A 20,399-nucleotide genomic window follows, 5' to 3' on the forward strand; every position below is an offset into this window, starting at 1 on the left:
TCCTGGCTCGGGCTACGGTTGCTGCCTGTGCTGGTTCACAATCCCCGGGGGGCACGGGGGTACAGGCAGTGCCCGAGGAGAGCCCCTGGGTTCACAGGCTGCCCTCCCAGCCCTGCTTGGTAAACTGAGCCCCACCGCCACCTGCTCACATTGCCAGTTTGTTGATTATTCTCACCTGCTTGTCCCTGGCCCGAGGAGTCCCACGGGCTCAGCAGCAGCCCAGCTGCAGCGTGTAGTTCATTTGCATCCTTTCTGGGCCCCTGGCAAGAGTTCCCTCTGGAGACCAGGACCTCCAGTCCTTCAACACTCAGAGTTTTCAGGAAGGAAAGCCCCAGATCTCCCAGCAGGTCTTTGGGAGGGATAGTAGGTGGGACCACTCCTGCCTCCACCCCTGATTCCTGAACCAACAGATTTTTCCCTGAGGGGACAGAGCACCGTGTGGAGGTCTCTGGTTGAAGGCAGTTCTGTGTCCTTTCAGAGTGCCTCTGAGCTGGCACTTGAGCTGTGCCAGGAGAAGGTTGTTCCAGCATTCTACACATCAGCTGCCTCTGCGTGGTGGGGCGTGTGATGTGACCGTTGGCCGCCGCGCTCGTGGGCCCTCTCCACACCTCCAGCAGTGTGAAGTGGGCCCCCTATTTGGCTGCTCTGCTGCGGAGGATTCCATGCATTCTGAAGGCTCCAAGAAGGTGGTGCTGGCTGAGGCTCTGCAGGCAAAGAAGTCAAAGTCATACCCAGAACAGGTGTCTGTCCCTGGAAGGACCAACTGCTTCTCCTCCAGGAAGGAAGAGCCCTGCTTTAGTTGCCTAGCTGCCGAAACAAATACCAGGCATTGGACTGGCTTACACAATGGGAATTTATTGGTTCACAATTTTGAGCCTAAGAGAAGTCCAAAATCAAGGTGTCAGCAAGGCGATGCTTTCTCTCAGAAGACTGTACCATTCTGAGGCCAGTTGCCGGCTCTTCTGTCCCCTGGCAGTACATGTGGGGACCGCTCCTGGCTTCTCTTCTCTTCTGGGTTCTTCTGGCTTCACCTGCTGACTTTCCCTGTGACCTTCCCCATAAGGCCTTTAGCTGGACTGCTTCTTAACTGAAGTAACTTCATCAAAAGCTACTCACAGGAATGGATTAAATTTAAGAACCTGTTTTTCTGGGGTACACAGCTCCAAGCTACCACAGGCCCCTTGTGTCTCTTTGGCAGCCTTGAGGCATAGGCTGTATCCGGGCCTAGTGCTGGTCTCTGTGCCTGACAGGCAGAGCACTGAGAGACGCAGTCACTGAGCAGGCCTTGGTGAGGCCATGCATTTGCAGCCTAGGTAGCCTCTGACTCTGCCGCCATGGCCTGTTGTGCCGATTCTGATTGACCATTGACAAAATCCGGGTGATGTCCACTGACCAGACCACATGGTCTGCTTGGTTATCCAGTGCCTATTCCATGGTGGGTGCTTCCTGGCAGGTGTTGACATGCACTGCAAAAACCTTCCCACTCCCAGCCCACTCCCATGCATCTGGCAGCACATCTCTACCCCAGACCTTCTGTGTCAGAAGTTGAAATTTCCCTTCCTTCCCCTGAACAGCCAGCCAGGCCCTTGGCCCCTGTCTGGAAAGCCATATAGCGTCTCACCTCAGGCATTTCTACCCAAAGGAACACTGCCTCCGGCAGCTCCCACTGGCAAGATTGTTCCTTCCCACTCTCTTTCAAGGTACTCCTTTCTGTGGCTCTAATGCAGCTACTGAGGCATTCTCAGCCTGTACCCACAAACCCCGCCAGTCCATCTGTAAACCAAAGTTGGCATTTTCCTCCTCCAGCAGTTCTTATGGGATCTTCTTTATGGCCATAGGTGCAAGCTGGGGGCACAGGTGCAGGTGTGGGGGATTACACAGCTTGGATCCACGTACCCTGCTCATGCAGCTTTACTCCTGCCCTCTGATTGTGCTCAGGCTGGACCCATCTGTGTGCCATTTCCATCCTCAGATGGACTTCCACTGGGCCCCTCTGTCTTTATGACTTGGCAGGTCCAGCTGAACCTAAGTCATGCTGGGCAGGTTCAGCTGCATGACCATTGGTGCTCTGTGATCAAGCATTCTGTCTCTACTAGGGCCCAGGAACACAGCAGGCGCTGTTTCCCCAAGGCTGATACTTCTCTCCCTGTGGACGGCTCAGCCTCACTCCAGAATCCCAGGGACCTGTCTTATGATCCTCCCTTCAAAGCTTGCCATAAGCTCCAGATGGCATCTTTTCCCACCCCTGACATCTCCGGCACCATAGGATCTCCAGATCACCAGGCCCAAGTAGCAGGAGTGCTTGGACCTGCTGTAGAGCCCTGTCCTGCTCCAAGCCCCGCTCAGCGCTGGCAGCCTTCCATGACACGTGCATCCTTGCTCCACGCGGAGCGTTGCTCCAGAACCTGCAGAGGCCTGCCCCACACTGTGCGAGACAGTGAGGGTTGCAAGATGCAGCAGTTTGTCTTTGCCTTGGGAGGAGCTGTCCTAGCATGCCTTTGGCCTCTTGACCCCAAAAGCATCCCTTGAAGTAGCAGGTCCCTCACCCTTTGTTTATTCCTCACCTGCGGGAGCACAAGTCTGTTATTGTGACCTCCAGCCTGGTGGCCACCTCTAGCTCATCCTTTGTGACCAGCACGAGGGCACTGGTGGAATGGATCAGGGAGGTGTCCCATGGGGTATTCAGTGAGTCTGGCCTAGATCTCTTTGACCTGTATTATGACCAGGGGTGGGAGAGTTGACGTAGGCCTCAGTGAATATGACTACCCATCCCATCTGAGTGTGAGCTGTTTCTCATCCCCCCCTTTTTTTTTAAAAGACTTATTTATTTATTTTTTATTTATCCCCCTCCTTGCCACTTGCTTGCTGTCTGCTCTCTGTATCCATTCGCTGCTCATTCTTCTGTGTCTGCTTGTCTCCCTTTGTTGCTTCATCTTGCTGCGCCAGCTCTCTGCAGGCATGGACTGTCAGCTCTGCGCGGGCACGGGTGAACCTGCCTTCACAAGGAGGCTCTAGGATGCGAACCCAGGGCCTCCCATATGGTAGATGGGAGCCTAGTTGGTTGAGCCACAGCTGCTTCCATCTCATCCTCTTTTTTAACCAGAATGAAAAAGAGGGCGTTCGCCCAGTCAGCATCTACATTCCACGCCGGAGCCCTTAACCATTCAGCTCTAGCAACTATCCTGAGTCGGGCACAACCGGTGAAATCAGGGCTATTAGTTGGTCACGCTGCCGTTGTCTCTAGTCAGTCTTCAGAATCCACCTAGTTTCTGTAAGGGCTGGACTAGTGGATTACACCAAGATAGAGGGACCACCATCCCTGCATCCTTAGGTTTTCATGACGGTTCTCATTTCCTCCAACCTCCTTGGCCCACCCCAGGATATAATAATATTTTTGATTTGTCATCTTGAGGGGGACAGTTTCAGGTCTCCGCTTGGCCTTCTCCACTGTGATAACACTCTAGGGAACCACTGTGGGAAACGCCTACTGCCAGCTACATCGGTTTCAATCATACCCTCAGGGCCAGGGGCAATGGCCACCGGTTGGGTCTGTGGACCCAGTGGGTTCTACTTCTGGACGTGGGCTCTGATCTAGTAATTGAGCAGGGATGGGGTAATGTTTTCTTGGGGTGACCCCTCTTCGCCCCCCTGCTCCCCCATTCTTCCCTCTTTGTGGACGCAGCTGGATGCCTGGCTGCCCTAGGAATGCCATGCCCACAGCTCCCCGTGGCCCTCGCTTCCTTGACTGCTTCTCAGCCCTGCCCGCCGTTGTGGCCCTTGGGGCCTCCTGGCTTCTGGAAGTTAAGGGCTGCCAGCTGGTCTCAAGTCCTTGCAAGAGGGGAAGGCCATCGTCACCTGTCCTCCCTACAGAGGACAGTCAGCACCGAGCCCCTGCGTGAGGCTGGCGCCCTCTCCCAGCGTGTTCCTGCCAGCTTTGCTGCAGGGCATGTCCCCCGGCCCTCCCAGGGAACATCGTCTAGCAGGTCTCAGGCCTTACATGGAATCGCCATCCCTACCTTCCTGCTTCCCGGAACCCCTCCCCCCCTTTTCTTCCTTCCTCTGACCATCTGCCAAGGACACTCTGGCCCTTCCACTTCAGTAAGCCCTCGACACTCCACATTCCAAACATCTAAGAGCCATCTGAGCAGCCGCGCTTGGCCCGTGCCCTAGAGGCCCAGCCAGTGTGTTACATGAAATACGTCCCAAGAAGGTGCCTCCACGTCAATGATTGTTGCTTGTCCAGCCTTCCGTCCTGGTACCCTGCACAAGGCACCCTCAGATCCTCGCCTGGAGTACAGGCCAGGGCATTCCAGCAGCCCCTGCTATCGCTCAGTCTCTTCCCTTATCAGGTCCAGCCAGCTTATACTGTAACTAATCCCCACATGTGGCAGCTGGGGGGGGGAGGGGAAGGCGCCTGTTCCTTGTTGGGGAGCAGCCTCGGCGGCATTTTCCAGCCCAGCAGAAGTCCCAGCTCATGCCAGGGAAGAGTGAGCCCCCTCTACCTCCATCCTGTTGCCCTCACCCTGTTTCTCAGGTTGCCAGGTGTTTCCCTTCTCGGCGCTGGACCGCAGCCTGACAGACCTGCCTTGGCTGAGCGTTCAGATGTGTCTGCTCCTCCACCAGGTGAGAAGGGCCTCTTCATAGTGCACCAGAGTCCTAAGCCGGCCACTGTCGGCTGCGAGCCCACGGTCTCTCCTCCCTCTGCAAGACGTCGGTGCACCTGAGCAGCCACGGTCAACTCTGCTGCCCTCCCAGGTCCTTCACACGCCTGAATGGTGGCCCCTGCGGCTGCATCCCTCCGCATAGATAGCCCAGATGGCAGCCGTGACGTCTTGAGCTCTGGGCCACCACTTGTGCCAGGGAGTATTCTCTTCCCACCTACCACTCAGGATGCGTCCTCTCCTGCCAGGTGGTGGCGTGCGACCCAGTCCCAAATCTCCGTCTTTCCTTTTTCCAATCCATCCCTGGTACCACTTGTCTCGGTTCAGGTCTTCAGAGAAGCAGATGCTGAGACGGGACTAAGTGTGCAATGGGTTTAAAGAGAGAAACACCTGTGAGGGAGAAAGGGGAGGCGGAGGGGCGGCCCCTTGGAGAGGAAAGGGCATGAAGGAGATGGGGGCAGGCAGAGCCTCACAGCTCTAAGAAAGCTTGGGCCAGGCCACGGAGTCCTTGGGCCAGAGGGGTCCCATGTCTCAGGATGGCTCCTCACTGGTCATTGGCTGAGAGCTGCCCGTGGTGGACAGTGCCTTTGCGCAGACACAGGGCTTGACTCAGCGCCACCGCTGGAGCCTTTTGGGAGGCAGGAAATGGACAGGGCACATTTCGTGGCCACTCGAAGGTGCCATTTTTATTTTAATCTGCGTTTCTTGCTTTAGACTGACTTTCAAGAGCGAGTGTGACTCAAGCAGTTGAGTGCCCACCTCCCACATGGGAGGTCCCAGATTCAGTTCCCAGGGCCTCCTAAAGAAGACAGACAACAAGCAGACAATGAGTAGACAAAGAGCAAAAACTATGAACAGAGAATGAGCAAAAAACCCAAGTGAGCAGGGAGCAGGTGTGCTCGAGCAGTTGAGCACCTGCCTCCCACACGTGGGGGTCCCAGGTTCTGTTTGGTGCCTCCTAAAGAAAAAAACAGACAGACAGACAACAAGTACAAAAAAGGAGCACAGACAATGAGGGTGAGCAAGAACAACGAACAAACAGACGAGGGAGCCCTCTGGGCAGGGAAGAGTTGATGGGGCACAACTCTTTACCCCGCCACCCTGAAACTGAAAGTCCTGTTAGGTGTGGGGAAGGTGACTCTGAGTGGCGTAGGCCGATTGGAGGGTGTCCACGGTGTGGGAGGGCTGTGGGGAGCCTCTGTGACCCCTTCACGCCTCGCCCCTGGGTGAAGCGGCGGGGCTGCCCCGCAGCCTCGGGCAGGTGGCACCTTGGCGCCAGGCGCCCTGTGCAAGGGCGGCCGTTCACACTGTAGACCTCCCACATTTGTATTTTTTTTTCTTTTTAGCAATTTTTTTGTTGTCTTTTTTTTTAAGATACATAAATCACACAAAATGTTACATTAAAAAATATAAGAGATTCCCATATACCTCACTCCCCAGATTTGTATTTGATTACCAGAGCTTTCCAGCAGGTGGCAGTAAAGTGTTGTTCCGACAAAATCAGTGTGTGACATTTTCTGACGTGGAAGTGTCTGAGAGGGGCCCTGATCTAATTCACTCTGAGCTCCCTCCGAGCCAGCGGGCGGCCTGTTGACAGGGCTTCCCCGCTGCTCCGCTTGGTGGCGGTCAGAAACAGCGCTGCCCTACCCATCCTTGCCCGCAGGGCCGAGCTGTGATTTCTAGGCAAGGTTGGCTTTCAGGGACTGCGGGATGGGAAAGTATAGACACCTCAATCATTTTTTAAAAATCACCCACCTGGAAAGAAAGCGCCTCTTGTCATCGCCACGGACAGTTTACGAGCGAGCCTGATTCTCTCACCCCCAGCCGTGCTGGGTGTCGTGCTCCTTTCGTCGCCGCCACAGAAGGGGCTGGCAATGGTGTCTCGTGGTGCTGGTGTGCATGTGTGGAGTTGAGCATCGGTCTATCTGTTAGTAATTTGTATTTCGTTCGGAAATGCCCATTTTTGCCATCATCTTTGGTTTAAAAAAAGTGAACTGGGAACAAACAGTCTCTTTGTGTGTTATCTACATCACCGATTGCTGGGAGAGAGGAGGGCTGAGTCTTTCCTGGCTTTACCTTTTGCAGAAGAGCTGATTCGGGTAAGGAGGGACACTCATAGACAGTGAGGTTGTTTGTACAGTACACTGGGGTGAACGAGAGGGGCTGTGGGGAGGATCTGGTGGAAATTTTCATTGCACTTGTTTCTTTTTAATGGTACTAGGACGGGGGATTGAGCCCGGGACCTCATGTGGGAAGCCAGTGCTGAACCACTGAGCCCCATCAGCTCCCTGAGTTGTGTTTTGGTTTGTTTGTGTGCTTGCTGTTTGCTTTTGTTTTCAGGAGGCACCGGGGGCTGAACCCGGAACTCCCATGTGAGAAGCAGGTGTTCAACTCCTTGAGCCACATCTGCTCCCTCATTGCACTTTTTAAATGCTGTATATTTACAAGTTAAATTTTCCTGAATTTCAGAAGTTTAGAAAGAGAGTATTTCAGATTTCAAACATCATTTTAGCGGTTGTAAATTCTTAATGGTTTTCTGTTTATCACAATAAACACTTCGTAGCCTTCACTGTGAGGCCCACCCACAACCAAGTTGCAGTCCACCAATCTGGAAGTTTTAACGATGGAAGCTAGATAGTTGGATAGAACCTGAAAGTTCGCAGTTAAAAACTTCATTGGCGCTACTGTACAGGCGGGACTGTGCAGTTTGGCTTTGCAGTTACACATTTGAATACTCTCATGAGAAGGTAGAAGGATAGGATAACTGCAGGCTGGAGCTTTCCCAATCCCTCCCCCCCCCAAAAAAGAGTCAAATTCCTGTGACCTAAGTTCCTTAGGGTTCTTGGAGAAAACAGCTGCAAAGCTTGCATTAAAATGCAGCGTGTGGTGGAGTGTGCCAGATGCATCCATTCCGCAAATGCTTTTGGAGAGACTGCCATGCCAGGCCTCGCTGTGAGCTCTGGAAACACTAGCAGGACCTTGCTCCCTGGAGCCAGCACGGCAGAGGAGGAGCAAGGAGGAAACCACCAGTGAACCAGGAGGTTTCATGTGGAAACAGTAAGCAGAGGTGGTGTGGTAGGGAGTGGTAGGTCTTCCGGGGTGGGGGGACACTTGACATTGGTGATCATGGAATTCCTCTTCCGCGGAAGAAGAGCCACGGGAAGATTCCAGGTTCCAGTACGGGTAGCCACAGGAAGCTGCCGAGCCCTGGGAGCATGGCTGTTCCCGTCAAACACATGCTAGACTTGAAAGACCCAGTACTGAACAGAATGCAAAATATCTCAGCCAGAACTTTTTGTCTGTTGATTGCATTTTGAAACGATAAGGTTATGGATTTACTGGGGTGAGTAAAATGTCTTGTTACAGTTAAATTTTACCTGTTTCCGTTCATGCTTTGCCAAGTAGCGCCTGGAAAATTTTAAATTATATACATGGGTGATGTCATATTTCTACTGGACAGCGTTGCCCTAGGCTGCGGGCCAGGGAGAAGATGTTGAAGGGATGGGGAGCCCCGGGATCAGAGGAGCTCCAGGAAGACCAGGAGTGAAGGCGGGGTGAGGAGACAGGCAGGACCTGATGAGGAGGGGTGTGCAGGGGCAGCCCGCAGGGCAGGGCCGGGTGGGCCACTCAGAGGTCGTGGCCGTGCTCAGAAGGTTTGAACAAAGGAGGATCATGAAGGCTTCCACAGAGGGGTCCGTGCAGGGGGAGACAATCCAACCACCTCAAGCTGATTTGTATTGGTTTCAGTCAGGGGGTGAAATTTTCCCCACTTGTCCCAAAACGCTCGGGTTCGATTCTAACTTTCTGCCTCCTCCCAGACGGCTCCCACCCTCAGGTCCTTCACCTGACCTCACAAATCCTCAGCAGCATGGAGCTGTCTGTTCAGCAGGTGTGGGGCTTCCTTCACGCATTTAAACCATTTCTTTCCTAGGATCTGAAGCCTAGCAACATCGTGGTCAAGTCAGACTGCACCCTTAAGATCCTCGACTTTGGCCTGGCCCGGACAGCCTGCACCAACTTCATGATGACGCCCTACGTGGTGACACGGTATTACCGAGCCCCCGAAGTCATCCTGGGGATGGGGTACAAAGAGAACGGTGAGTGCAGGCTGTGTGTGTGCGGGGGTGACGTGGTGCTTTCAGAAATGGCTCTGCCGGTTATTGCTGGTTTTTCTCTTTCCTTTGACCTACATGCAGGGACTGTACCATACACAGTTTATCATAGTCCCCAGAGAAGAAATGGTTCACTATATGTTCTCTTGGTTAGAATAGTTTGCTCTTTAACGTCCACTTTTGGAATGATCACGTTTGAACTTTTTACCAAAGGGCAGCATGCACGTAGGAAATTACATATTTCCTAAATTTGTGGCTTCATGAATTAGCAAAACTGAGCACATCATGCCCCCAGCATCCCCTGCCCTTCGCACCCCCAAGGGCAGCCATTGTCCCCATTTCTAGCCTCCTTGATTATTATTGCTTTTTTCTTTTTGAGCTTGATATAAATAGAATAAAGCAGCGTGTTATTTTTTGTGTGCAACTGGTATTTTTTTAACATCAAAATATAACTTATTCCGATGATATCAAAGCTCTTTTAAACTTACCTTGACAAATTTGTCAAGAGGAACAAATTACCAAAACAAAAAACAGACAAAGTTCGCCCGTTTCATCTGAAATTAGGTTTTGCTTCAAGGGCACTTAGCTGCTCTGTACCCTCCCTCCTACCCTGAGACGCAGAGCTGCGTGGGCTTCCTGTCGGGTGGCCTCGGAGGTGCAAGAAAATCAGCTCTCCCGCTGCCTTTCCCTCACCCTGCCCTCACCCAAGCAGGGCCCTTAAGAGAGGTCCGCCTGTGCTGCCTTAGACCTGAGGGGCAGCTGGGCCCAGGAGAAGAGGGTGAGCCCCCCGGGAGTCGGGGCCCCAGCAGCCTGGACGTGCCCGCTCCTCTGAGGCCCCCCTTGGCCGGCAGCCCTCCCCCCGAGTGCCTCCCGCCTTGCTGACAGTTTAGAAAACGATCACGGGGAAGAGAGTCGGTAGTCCACAAACACTTGCATCGACGAGCCGGTGAAGTTCGGTGGGTTTGGCTTCATGATGGGAAGGGGTTTGGAGAAAAGGCACGGGGGTGGTCTCTGGCTCCTTTTGTAATCACCTGATGTTTGGTAGTGGACATCTGGTCCGTCGGGTGCATCATGGCAGAAATGGTCCTCCATAAAGTCCTGTTCCCAGGAAGAGACTGTATCCTTCTCAGGGGGTGACCCAGTGCTCGGCCACGGCGCGGGCTGGGGGCAGGCGGGGAGCGGGCACGGGGCCTCGGAAAGGCTGTGTGTTTACAGGCACATCTTACTTCCATTTTGCTTTTTTTTCTTTCTTTAAAGCTGTAAAGTATCGGAGTCTTTGGCACTAAAACCCCAGATTGCTACAAACTGAAGGTTAAAAATAGAGGTCAGCAGTCCTTCATGTTGTGTAAAAAAATAAGTTCACCCTTAGCCAGCAGTTTATTTTTCCATATTTGCGTGTTTAGCACACTGATAGACTTCCTTTTCCTCACCTTTGTGTTGTCCATGGCACTTCATAATTTTTCTCATTTCATTTTATTTTCAGTTGATATCTGGTCAGTGGGTTGCATCATGGGAGAACTGGTGAAAGGTTGTGTGATATTCCAAGGCACTGACCGTATCCTTCCCCAGCACCTTGAACCCGCCCTGCTTTCCACGAGGCCACGGGCGGGACGGCCTTGCTGCCTGCGGGAAGGCCGTCCTCCTAGACCACGTTCAGATGGGTCTTCACTCGCTGTTAACTCACCTGCCAACCAAGTGGCTCAGTTTTACATGTTCTTTCTAACTCGACTACATGTGGTGATTTTGTTATTTAAATTTAGCTCTAAATTAACTCTTAATTTTATCAAAGATGTAAGAACTTGTTTACTCTTTGACAAATATATTCTGCCATTTAAATAAAAATACTATTTGTTTAGTTCACTAAATTAATGTAACTAAGAAAGGTGCTATCTAAATTTAATAAGCCAGTGTGCTTGTGTGGTTAATAGACTCTTTTGTTAGTTATTAGTATGTATTAATATATTTGCCCCCAAATAAGAACTGAGGCACACTATGTGAGACCTAAGTGAAAAAAGTTAAATTGAAAAATTGGGGAGGAACGATGTATGTTAAATTTTCATTTGTTACTCTGCTGAAATTTAGTAGAAAATTTTTTTAAAGATTGTTCTAGAGAGTTACTTTGTGACACCCCAGGAAAGTCTAAATAAATATAAAATGCAAATGATTACATTTATACTATAGTCAGCAAGTCATATTAATGATGTAGCATGAAGGAAAATAGATAACATAATAATTACAATAGCTTTCTCTCATCATATGATCATTCTTCCATCTTTAGTAATTTTTACACTAACATATTTCTTCTCATTTACCTTTTTTCATTTGTGTTCTAACCACTTACTATTTTCATGAGTCTTTAATTTTGTTCTTTGTTATGAAAGCTTAAGTGATCTCTGTCCTCTGGCAGATTCATGGTTGTTTTTAAAGGAAATTAAACTCTCTAGTAGTATTTTGTATGCATTTTATTAAAGTACTCCTGGATGTTTTTTTAAAAATAATTTTATGAGGGTGGTTTTCTTGTAATATAAATTCTTTACATTTTGTACATCCTGGATTTTACAGTAGGTGAAGTTAAAACAGCATTTTATTTTGTTTTAATAAATATTCTAGCAGTTTTCTAGAGCCTTTAGAGCCTTATCTCAGATTCACCTGTTTTAGACTGTGAATAAATAGGTCTTTATTTTACAAGCATACTCAATTAGAAAAGGAGAAACTGAATGTATTCTAAAGGCAAAAAATTGAGTAGTCTCTAATACCGGTTTGTTTCAGTGTTTATGTGTTTTGTGTCTTTCCTTGCTTTATTAATTAAGAAATGTTTTCTTCCAAAAGTACAGAAATGAAAGTACTTTTTTGGTGCATTATTAAGCAATTAAAAATTCCTACTTTATAAGCATTTTTCAATGCCAATAATTAATGGTTTTGAATGTCAGGTCACCTAATGTTAGTCTTAAAAATCACACAGAAAATTTTGCCAATGTTTCCAGACATTATAAAACAAATTCTTGGGGGGAAGAGAAAGATTTTGGAAACCAGACCAGGATTCTCAGAGATTTGCGACCTGAGGTTAAAAAAGGAACTCCTGTCCCCACTGTGGCCAATGAGAAAGAAAAAGCTATAGCCAGACCACCTTGGGCCCAGGTTTTGACTCTTCCGTGTAGTAGCTGTGCATCCTTGAGAAATTCTGGACTTCTTTAAGCCTTGGATTCCCCTGTTGTAAAATGAGAGGCATCAGGATTATGACAGACACTCAGAAAGTCAGACAGGCATGTCAGGGTTATTTCTCCCTTTCTCATCTCTCTTTAGTCTATAAAAATGATCCTTTATTCATTAATTCAGTAGATAATTTATTGAGCACCTGCCTTTTTGTAGACTCCATGTCTGCCTGGCATTTTGAAAGGGTCACTCCAGCTGCTTGTGGAGAGCAAGGGTAGAGGCAAGGAGACTAGTTGGGAGGCCAGTTGGTCCTGGAAGAAGGTGGAGGCTCCCAGCGGGACGGCAGCAGTGGAGGTGGTGAGCAGGGGGGGAACGCTGCTTCTCTTTGGAAGGTAGACCCTTCAAAGAGCCTTGCTTGTGAGGACTTTGAGATGTCCGACATCCAATGGAACTATCGACTGGCGTTCAGGAGAGTGGGCTGGGAGAGAGAAATAAAATGTGGACATTGTCGATGGTAACTTTGAAACCTTGAGACTGGTAGTGAATGTTCGTGGAGAGAGAAGAGGAAAGGACCAAGGACTAGGCCGTCTGGGAAAAGGAAGATGAGAAGGCACTGCCATGAGGCAGGAGTGCAAGGGGCCCCAGGACCACGCGGGGACAGCGAGGGGCGTTAACACTGTCATATTTGCCAACAAGTCAAAAAGATAAGGACTGGGAATTGACCACTGGATTCAGTGATGTGGCATCCTTGACAATGCAGTTTTCATGGACTTGAGATGGGTATGTGTAAGAGAATGGGAGGCAAGGAATTAGAGACATGTGTAGGACAACGCTTAAAGAGGAGATTTTGTTATAAATGGGAGAAAAGCAGGGCAATATCTAGCTCTCTTTTTGGGGGTGGGGGGCTTTGGCAAAAGGAAGTGACTGTTGTGTCAACAGGGCAGAAAAACACATTCTGCTTGAATGGCGATAGGAATGCTCCAGCAGAGAGGAGAATGTGCATGATGTAGGAATGAGAAGAAAGAATTGTGGGGCAACGGTCCTTGAGTAAGCAAGGGGGGCGGGGTCTGGAGGAGCAGGATGTGGCCTTGGTGGGGAGCCCAGGTGGCTGCTCTGCTCTGAAGGGCATGAAATGAGTTTGGGATATCAGAAGAAACTCCGTGGGACTTCTCTGGTGACTGAGTTTTCACAGAGAGGAGTGCAGGTGGTGGAGGGGATGGAGTAGGAAGTGTAAGGAGAAAGAAAGGTGTGAAATAGCTTTCACCTTTTTGGCTGAAACTAAGGCATCATTCTGACTCAGCGAGGTGTGAAACAGAGGTGTTCAGAAGGCCAGGGTGCCCATGATTTGAGGGTGTGACCGTTTCCCAAGCAGGCCTGCAGAAACTCAGCATCTGGGAAGCACTGAGTGTGTGTCTCTTCCCTAGGTTATTTCACAGCAGTGTCATTTCCTTTATCTAGGACATAATCTCAGGTCATCACCGTTTAAAATGGCCATTTACTTGATTTTTTTTTCCTTCCAATATAGTTGTTTCCAGCTTCAAAATCACTTTTCACACACATTATCCCAAGCCTGTCAGCCCCCTTGTGAAATAGGCAGAGCTGGGATTGTCTGCAAGTTAAAAATCAGGAAGTTAAGACCCAAGAGAGATGGACCTCTCTACCCCTTATTTATGCCATCTTGTTTAGTGGCACAGTTGAGACTGAAAGCAGCGCATGTGCTTTGAAATAAAAGACAATGTCTTACCTAGGTATTGCAGTGATGGTTGGGATTAAAGACAAATAAAACTGAACAGATGTTCAGAGAAGTTGCTCGGTCTAAGCCAGGAAGGAATGTGAATTTGTGGGAAAGAACGAGACTGAGGGATCAGAAGAACCCAGGGCCCGGCTGCCTTCTCCTTCACTAACCACTCTGTCTCCACACCCAGCTGGTAGCAGCTCACAAGGCTCTGCTTCCCACGTGTGAACTGAGAGCTCTCAATAGGTCCTTCAGGGTCCTTTGTTGAGAGAGCTTTAGCTATAGCTAAAGGTAGCTTAATCATCAAAAGTACTTTTACAAATGCTAATGTAATGTTTACCCGATTTCAGGCTGATCTAACCATTTCGGGACAGAGGTATTCTTTTTGTGTTTTGTTTTGTTTTTTGCTTTTTTTTAGGAGGTATGGGGTATTGAGCCCAGGACCTCATACATACGAAGTAGGCACTCAACTACTGAGTACACCCCCTCGACCAGAGGTATTCTTAGTCACAAGATAGCTTTATTTCAATCTAGAATGGGAAGGCATAGAGACTTCATTATGGTGATTTAATAAACTGCGATCATAGTTTTTAAAGATACAGAGTATAGGTGTTTTAAAAAAGAGTCCAAACTTGGAAATCCAAACTTTATTTAATATTATATCAAAATGCTTCTGCTGACCCAGTGGGGTGGCCCAGTTTATGGCTTGTCGATAGGTATAAATGTAATTTAAGTTTTCCTTTGAATGATCCCACTTCATATAATTTGGATATAAGGCCTTTCAGTTGTATTTTCCTCAAGAGACTCCTTAGATATTGATCAATGGAATAAAGTTATCGAGCAGCTGGGAACACCGTCAGCAGATTTCATGAAGAAACTTCAGCCAACTGTGAGGAATTATGTAGAAAACAGACCTAAGTATCCAGGAATCAAATTTGAAGAACTCTTTCCAGATTGGATATTCCCATCAGAGTCTGAGCGAGATAAAGTAAAAAGTAAGATATCCTTTATTCTTGTATTTGTTTTTGTAATTTAGGTGAGGCTTTTACTTTTCCATGTTCACGAAAACAGATAAAACAGTTGAAACCCTCAAATAAAGACATTTACTAGCTAGAATTCTAATATATGAAGGCACTGGGGAAAGAAAGTGAAAGACCTGGAAGTTTTGCCCTTAATAAAATAAAATTGGAAATCAAAAAGTTTTCAGATGTAAAAGACCCTCGAATAAAAGCTCTCGCCCAGTTGGAGAGTCAGAAACCATATTATAGCAGTTTGGCAAAACCCTTCTCCTAAGTGGATTGCTTAGGGAAACAAAATAGATTGTGCTTTAGTAAGACAGAGTCCCCGTCTGTCCTTTGCCTAGACACTTTAGTTGCTGAAATCTAGATAAGCCTTGTGTGCCTGAGCATGTTATGTTTTTTCTTTGAACTACTGCTCTCTAGGTTAATAAAAAAGAAGTGTGTATTGCCATAATCATATATAGACAGACTGAGCAGAAGCATCTGTGAAGTATTTTATACTGTGGGAATGTGGGATTATTGTGGGGTTTAAAAGGCCTGCTTTGATTTCACTTTGATGTAGGGGGAAAAAAGAAGTCCTCGCCCAAGCTTCTTGCCGGCGCTCTTGGCAGTGTCCCCCTCACTCAGCTCTCGCCACCTCTCCTGGCTGTGGCTTCCCAGCCTGGGCCTGGGCAGGCCCTGGTCTGAGGCCACCTGGGGCCCTCCCTGCCACTCAGACCCTTCCTCCTCCCCTCAACAGATCAGGGGCGCAAAACCTGTACCTTCAAAAGCCTGTTTTCTGGCGGAAGAGGCTGCTTGATTTTTTTTTTTTTTTCTGAAAGGAAAAGCCTCCGTTGATCTCGAGCCTATCAAAAACTTCTCAAAGTTCATCTACTATTTCACAATTTGGAATTTAATATGCCTTTGTTATACCTGCGCTATCACATGTAGTTTTAGATTGTATGATATTCTTTGTTTCCAGACTTAACGGCATCGGATTATTAATCTAAGATTTGTTTTTCACCCTAGCAAGTCAAGCCAGAGATTTATTATCGAAAATGCTAGTGATCGATCCTGACAAGCGGATCTCTGTCGATGAAGCTTTGCGCCACCCGTATATAACCGTTTGGTATGACCCTGCTGAAGCAGAAGCAGTAAGTGTCTTTTTTGAAAAGATGTGTATATAGAGGCAGGGCTATAATCCTGCCTTGAATCCTCTGTCGGTCCAGAATGGCAGCATAAGGATAGCAAGTCCTAAGTTTACGAGAACTCCTAACGATAAAGAGGCCCCCGGGTTGTCTGAGCCCTGGATCACAACCCCCTCTGGGGGCACTTGACTTAGCGGCTCTGTCCCAGAGCACCTCAGCAGTGAATGGGCTGGGTTTTAATTTGCTAAGGATGCAAATGCAAAATACCAGAAACGGGCTGGCTTTTATCCTGGGCATCTGTTAGGCTCATCAGAGAAGCTGGCAGATCTGGACTCCCGCCACGTGGCAACAAGATGGTGGCCAGTCTCTGCCAGGGCCCCTGCTTTACCCTCAGCTCACCGTCTCCTAGCTGGGCCTGCCCCACTGATTCCAGCTTCCAGCCTTTCTCCCATCCTCTCCGGGTTTCTCTGTCTTTCTGCCATCCTGTCTCTCACATGGCAGGGTCGAAGTGGCAGCTGTCTCTCTGTGTGTTTCAGTTTCCAGTTCTCAGTTGATGTAAGACCCCAGCAAGAGGACAGAGACCCGCCCTGGGTCATGCCTCACTGATGTCGTCCGATCACAGGCCCTAGAGCCATCTAACCCAGTACTCTAGTCAGAAGGTCCCTGAATGCAGTCAAGGGCCCCATACCCACAGGACTGGATGAGTTTAGGCACATGGTCTTCTCTGGGATCACAGAACAACTTCAGACTGCCACAGTCTGACACTGTGGGGATGTGATGGGCTTCGCCATGCAGATATGGAAACGTGATGACAGCATCAGCCCTCTTTGTACCCGAGTGCGCGGCAGGTTCCCGTCACATCATTTTATTTAAACCCCCAGCCAGAGGGAAAGAAACTTTCTGAAAATCCCAAGTTTGTTGATCCTTCCCCAAAGGTGGTGTGCCTTCCCCACCCGCCATCCTAGAGGAGTTCCACTTCTGAGTTCAGTGCTCATGTGCATTTTGCCACAGAAACACTACTTGATGGATCTTCAGCTGGAAGTGGCATTACAACACAATGGCCATTGGTGGGGCACCTGTGTATGTCACGGCCTATGGATTTATAACCACCGTTTTCAATGTCATTTTACATGAACGGAATCCAATGAACAAACATCTCATTTTTGGAACAGTCCTTTTTTTTTTTATTTATCAAAGAATATCACTTATATATAAACAAAAGTGTATAGTAATAGTTGTGAACTTACAAAACAAATATATATAACACCACACAAGACTCTCATACCTCACCCTACTACCAATACCTTGCATTGTTGTTAAACATTTCTAATGGTTAAAGAGCACTGTCAAAATATTACTACTAACCAAAGTATTTTCCCCCAACCCTCCCTATTATTATTATCTTTATATCATTTATATATGAGCATACAAAAACAATAAATGTATAATAGAAGTTGTGAACTTACAAAGCAAACATGCATAACATCATACTGGGGTCCCATACATCACCCTCCACCAGCACCTTGCATGGTTGTAAGATGTTACAAATTATGAAAGAATATTGTCAAAATCTTACTAATTATAGTCCTTATATTTGGTATATTTTTCCCCCAACCCACCCTATTAATATCTTTTAAATGTATATTTTATGACAGAAGTTGTAACTTATAAAACAATCATGCACCTGTGCAGAATTCCCAAACAACACGCCTCTATCAACACACCACACTGTGGTGGAACATTTGTTACAAATAATGTAATACCATCTAATTGTTACCATGTCCATCCTGTACATTTGGCACACATTTTCCATACTCCCCCATTGTCGACAGAGTACGTCTTTGGCATAGATGCAAGAATATTATATAATTACTGCTAACCACAGTCCATAGGTCACTGCAGTTGTATCTTTCCCATGCTTCTCCACATTCCCACCACCCTGCAATAGTGATGTAAGATTGCTGCAGCTCACAAAGGACACTCTTGCATCTGTGCCATCAGCCACAGTTCTCACCCACCTCTTGGTTTACTGTGCTATTCAGTTCCTAGATTATTCTTCAGCATTCTGTAAATTGGCATTTACATACCTAGACTACCATTTTCAATCACATTCCCATTTATAAACTAGTTGTTACTATGTGTTACCATCCACTCTATACATTTCCACACTTTTACTGTAAAGTCAATTAAAACTTCTACATACATTAAACATCAGTGGTCCATTTCAGTCCTCCTCTTATCTCCTTTAAGAATCCACCACCTACCACCAGGTCTTGAAGTTATTTTCCTAGAAGCTTTATGGTTCTTGCATTTATTTTTAGGTTTTTGATCCACTTTGAGTTAATTTTTGGATAAGGGTGAGGTAGGGGTCTTCTTTCCTTCTCTTGGCTATGGATATCCAGTTCTTTCAGCACCATTTTTTTTACACTTTGTTTTATTAAAGTTAATAGACCACAAAGAACGTTACATTAAAAAACATAAGAGATTCCCCTATAACCCATTCCCCACCCCGCCACCTGCATCAATTTTGTAAATTTATTTCTTTGAAGATATATACATCTCAAAAAATATTACGTTAAAAAACATAAGAGGTTCCCATATAACCTCCACCTCCCCACCCCACTCCTCCCACACCAACAATCTCCCCCATCACTGTGGCACACTCATCTCACTCAGTGAACACATTTTGGAGCACTGCTGCACCGCATGCATAATAGTTTACCCTGTAGTTCACACTCTCCCTCAGTACATTCAGTGGGTTATGGGAGGATATATAAAGTCCAGCATCTGACCCTGCAATATCATTTAGGACAACTCCAAAGTCCCCAAATGCCCCCACATCTCATCTCTTCTTCCTTCTCCCTGCCCTCAGCAACTACTGTGGCCACTTTCTCCACCTCTGCTATAATTTCTTCTATTACTAGTCACAATAGTTTTATAGTAGAATGTCAGTAAGTCCTCTCTAATCCATATTTTATTCCTCCATTCTGTGGACCCTGGGATGGTGATGTCCTCTCCACCTCTAGATCAAGAGGGGGCTTAGATTCCACACGGATGATGGATGCAATTCCTCTGCTTGCAGTTGTAGGCACTCTTGATTCCCTGGTGTGGTGATTGACCATCTTCACCTCCCTGTTAGCTGACCTGGGTAAGTCCAATGAATCAGAGAGTAGGAATCACAACTCTGCTGAGGCTCAGGGCCCAGCTGGCACATGGGCAGTCCAGAGATTCAAGTCCCCTGAGTATACACCATCCCTCTAACCAACCATAGGTTTAATAAAAGCGACAGAAGAGGCATGTATAGAAAGGTCACATCCGAGTCCAGCTCTATCATACTCAGGAGCACAAATTCCATAGTAGGGCCCTCTGACATGGCACAGAGCTCCAAATCCATCTGCCATGACCATATACCCTGTGGGTGTCCATAGCCTTCAGGAGAACCAGCATCTAGGGTTGTATCTACTTTGGCTTTTTCTGGGGTCCTGCTGAGGCATGAGTAAGCACAACCCCTCTGATGACCTCCCGACTCTTTTTTGAAGACTCTTAGCCATATAAACTCATTTGTCTTTCAGCACCATTTTTTTAATGTACTGTTCTGCCTGAACTGTGTAGGTTTGACAGGCTAGTCAATAATCGCTTGACCATACATGTGAGGGTCTGTTTCTGAACCATCAATTTGGTTCCATTGGTCTATATGTCTGTTTTTATGGCAGTACCATGCTGTTTTTACCACTTACCTAGGTTATAGTTTAAAATCCAGAAATGAGAGTTTGCTTTTCCTTTTTAAGATGTTTCTTGCTCTTCAGGACCCTTTGCCCTTCCAAAGAAATTTGATAATCCTGTTTTCAATTTTTTTAAAAAAATGCTGATGGAGTTTTTATCAGGATTGCATTGAATCTGTATATCAATTTGAGTAGAATTGACATCTAAATGATATTTAGTTTTCCAATCTATGAGCATGGAATGTTCTTCCAGTTACTTAAGACTTTTTAAAATTTCTTTTAACATTGAGTTGCAGTTTTCTGAATATAGGTGCTTTACATCATTGGTTAAGTTTATTCCTGACTATTTGAGTTTTATCTGTCATATTTTATTTTCACCACTCTTTTGACAATTTTAGTTACTTTTATTGATGTAATCTTCATTTCAAGACTCTCTCCTAGGCCTCTCTCTTCTGTCTTTTCTTTTCAGGCTCTAGCATACCTTTTAGAATTTCCTGAAAATCTGGTCTCTTGGTTAGAAATTCTGTCAGTTTCTGTATATCTGTGAATATTCTAAACTAGCCCTCATTTTTGAGAGACAGTCTTGCTGTATATAAGATTCTTGGCTGGAAGTTTTTCTCCTGTAGTATCTTAAATATATCATACCACTGTCTTCTTGCATTCATGGTTTCTGGTGAGAAATTGGCACTTAATCTTATTGGGTATCCCTTATATGATATGCATTCCTTTTCTCTTGGTGTTCTCAGAATTCTCTTTGTCTTTGGCATTTGACATTCTGATTAGTGTGTGTCTTGGAGTTGGTCCATTTGGATTTTTTCGGATGGTAGTATGTTCTACTTCTTGGACTCAGATATCTATGTCCTTCAGTAG

General features: G+C 47.2%; 1 protein-coding gene across 7 annotated transcripts in view; it reads left to right on the top strand.

The window, feature by feature from the left end:
• The window catches only part of MAPK9 (mitogen-activated protein kinase 9), a 61,878-nt gene that overhangs the window by 33,479 nt on the left and 8,000 nt on the right, over nucleotides 1-20,399 (top strand). For 4 of the 7 annotated variants that reach the window (XM_058283232.1, XM_058283234.2, XM_058283238.2 and 1 more), the window contains exons 6-9: nucleotides 8,593-8,758; nucleotides 10,257-10,328; nucleotides 14,474-14,656; nucleotides 15,689-15,813. In XM_058283232.1, the coding sequence (XP_058139215.1) occupies nucleotides 8,593-8,758; nucleotides 10,257-10,328; nucleotides 14,474-14,656; nucleotides 15,689-15,813 (546 nt within the window). Of the gene's footprint in view, nucleotides 1-8,592; nucleotides 8,759-9,818; nucleotides 9,891-10,256; nucleotides 10,329-14,473; nucleotides 14,657-15,688; nucleotides 15,814-20,399 lie in introns of all 7 variants that reach the window. The other 3 variants (XM_058283237.2, XM_058283230.2, XM_071211205.1) reach the window with 1 other exon arrangement.

This window comes from Dasypus novemcinctus, chromosome 2 (assembly GCF_030445035.2).
Source record: "Dasypus novemcinctus isolate mDasNov1 chromosome 2, mDasNov1.1.hap2, whole genome shotgun sequence".
In the NCBI taxonomy this organism is placed as follows: Eukaryota; Metazoa; Chordata; class Mammalia; order Cingulata; family Dasypodidae; genus Dasypus; species Dasypus novemcinctus.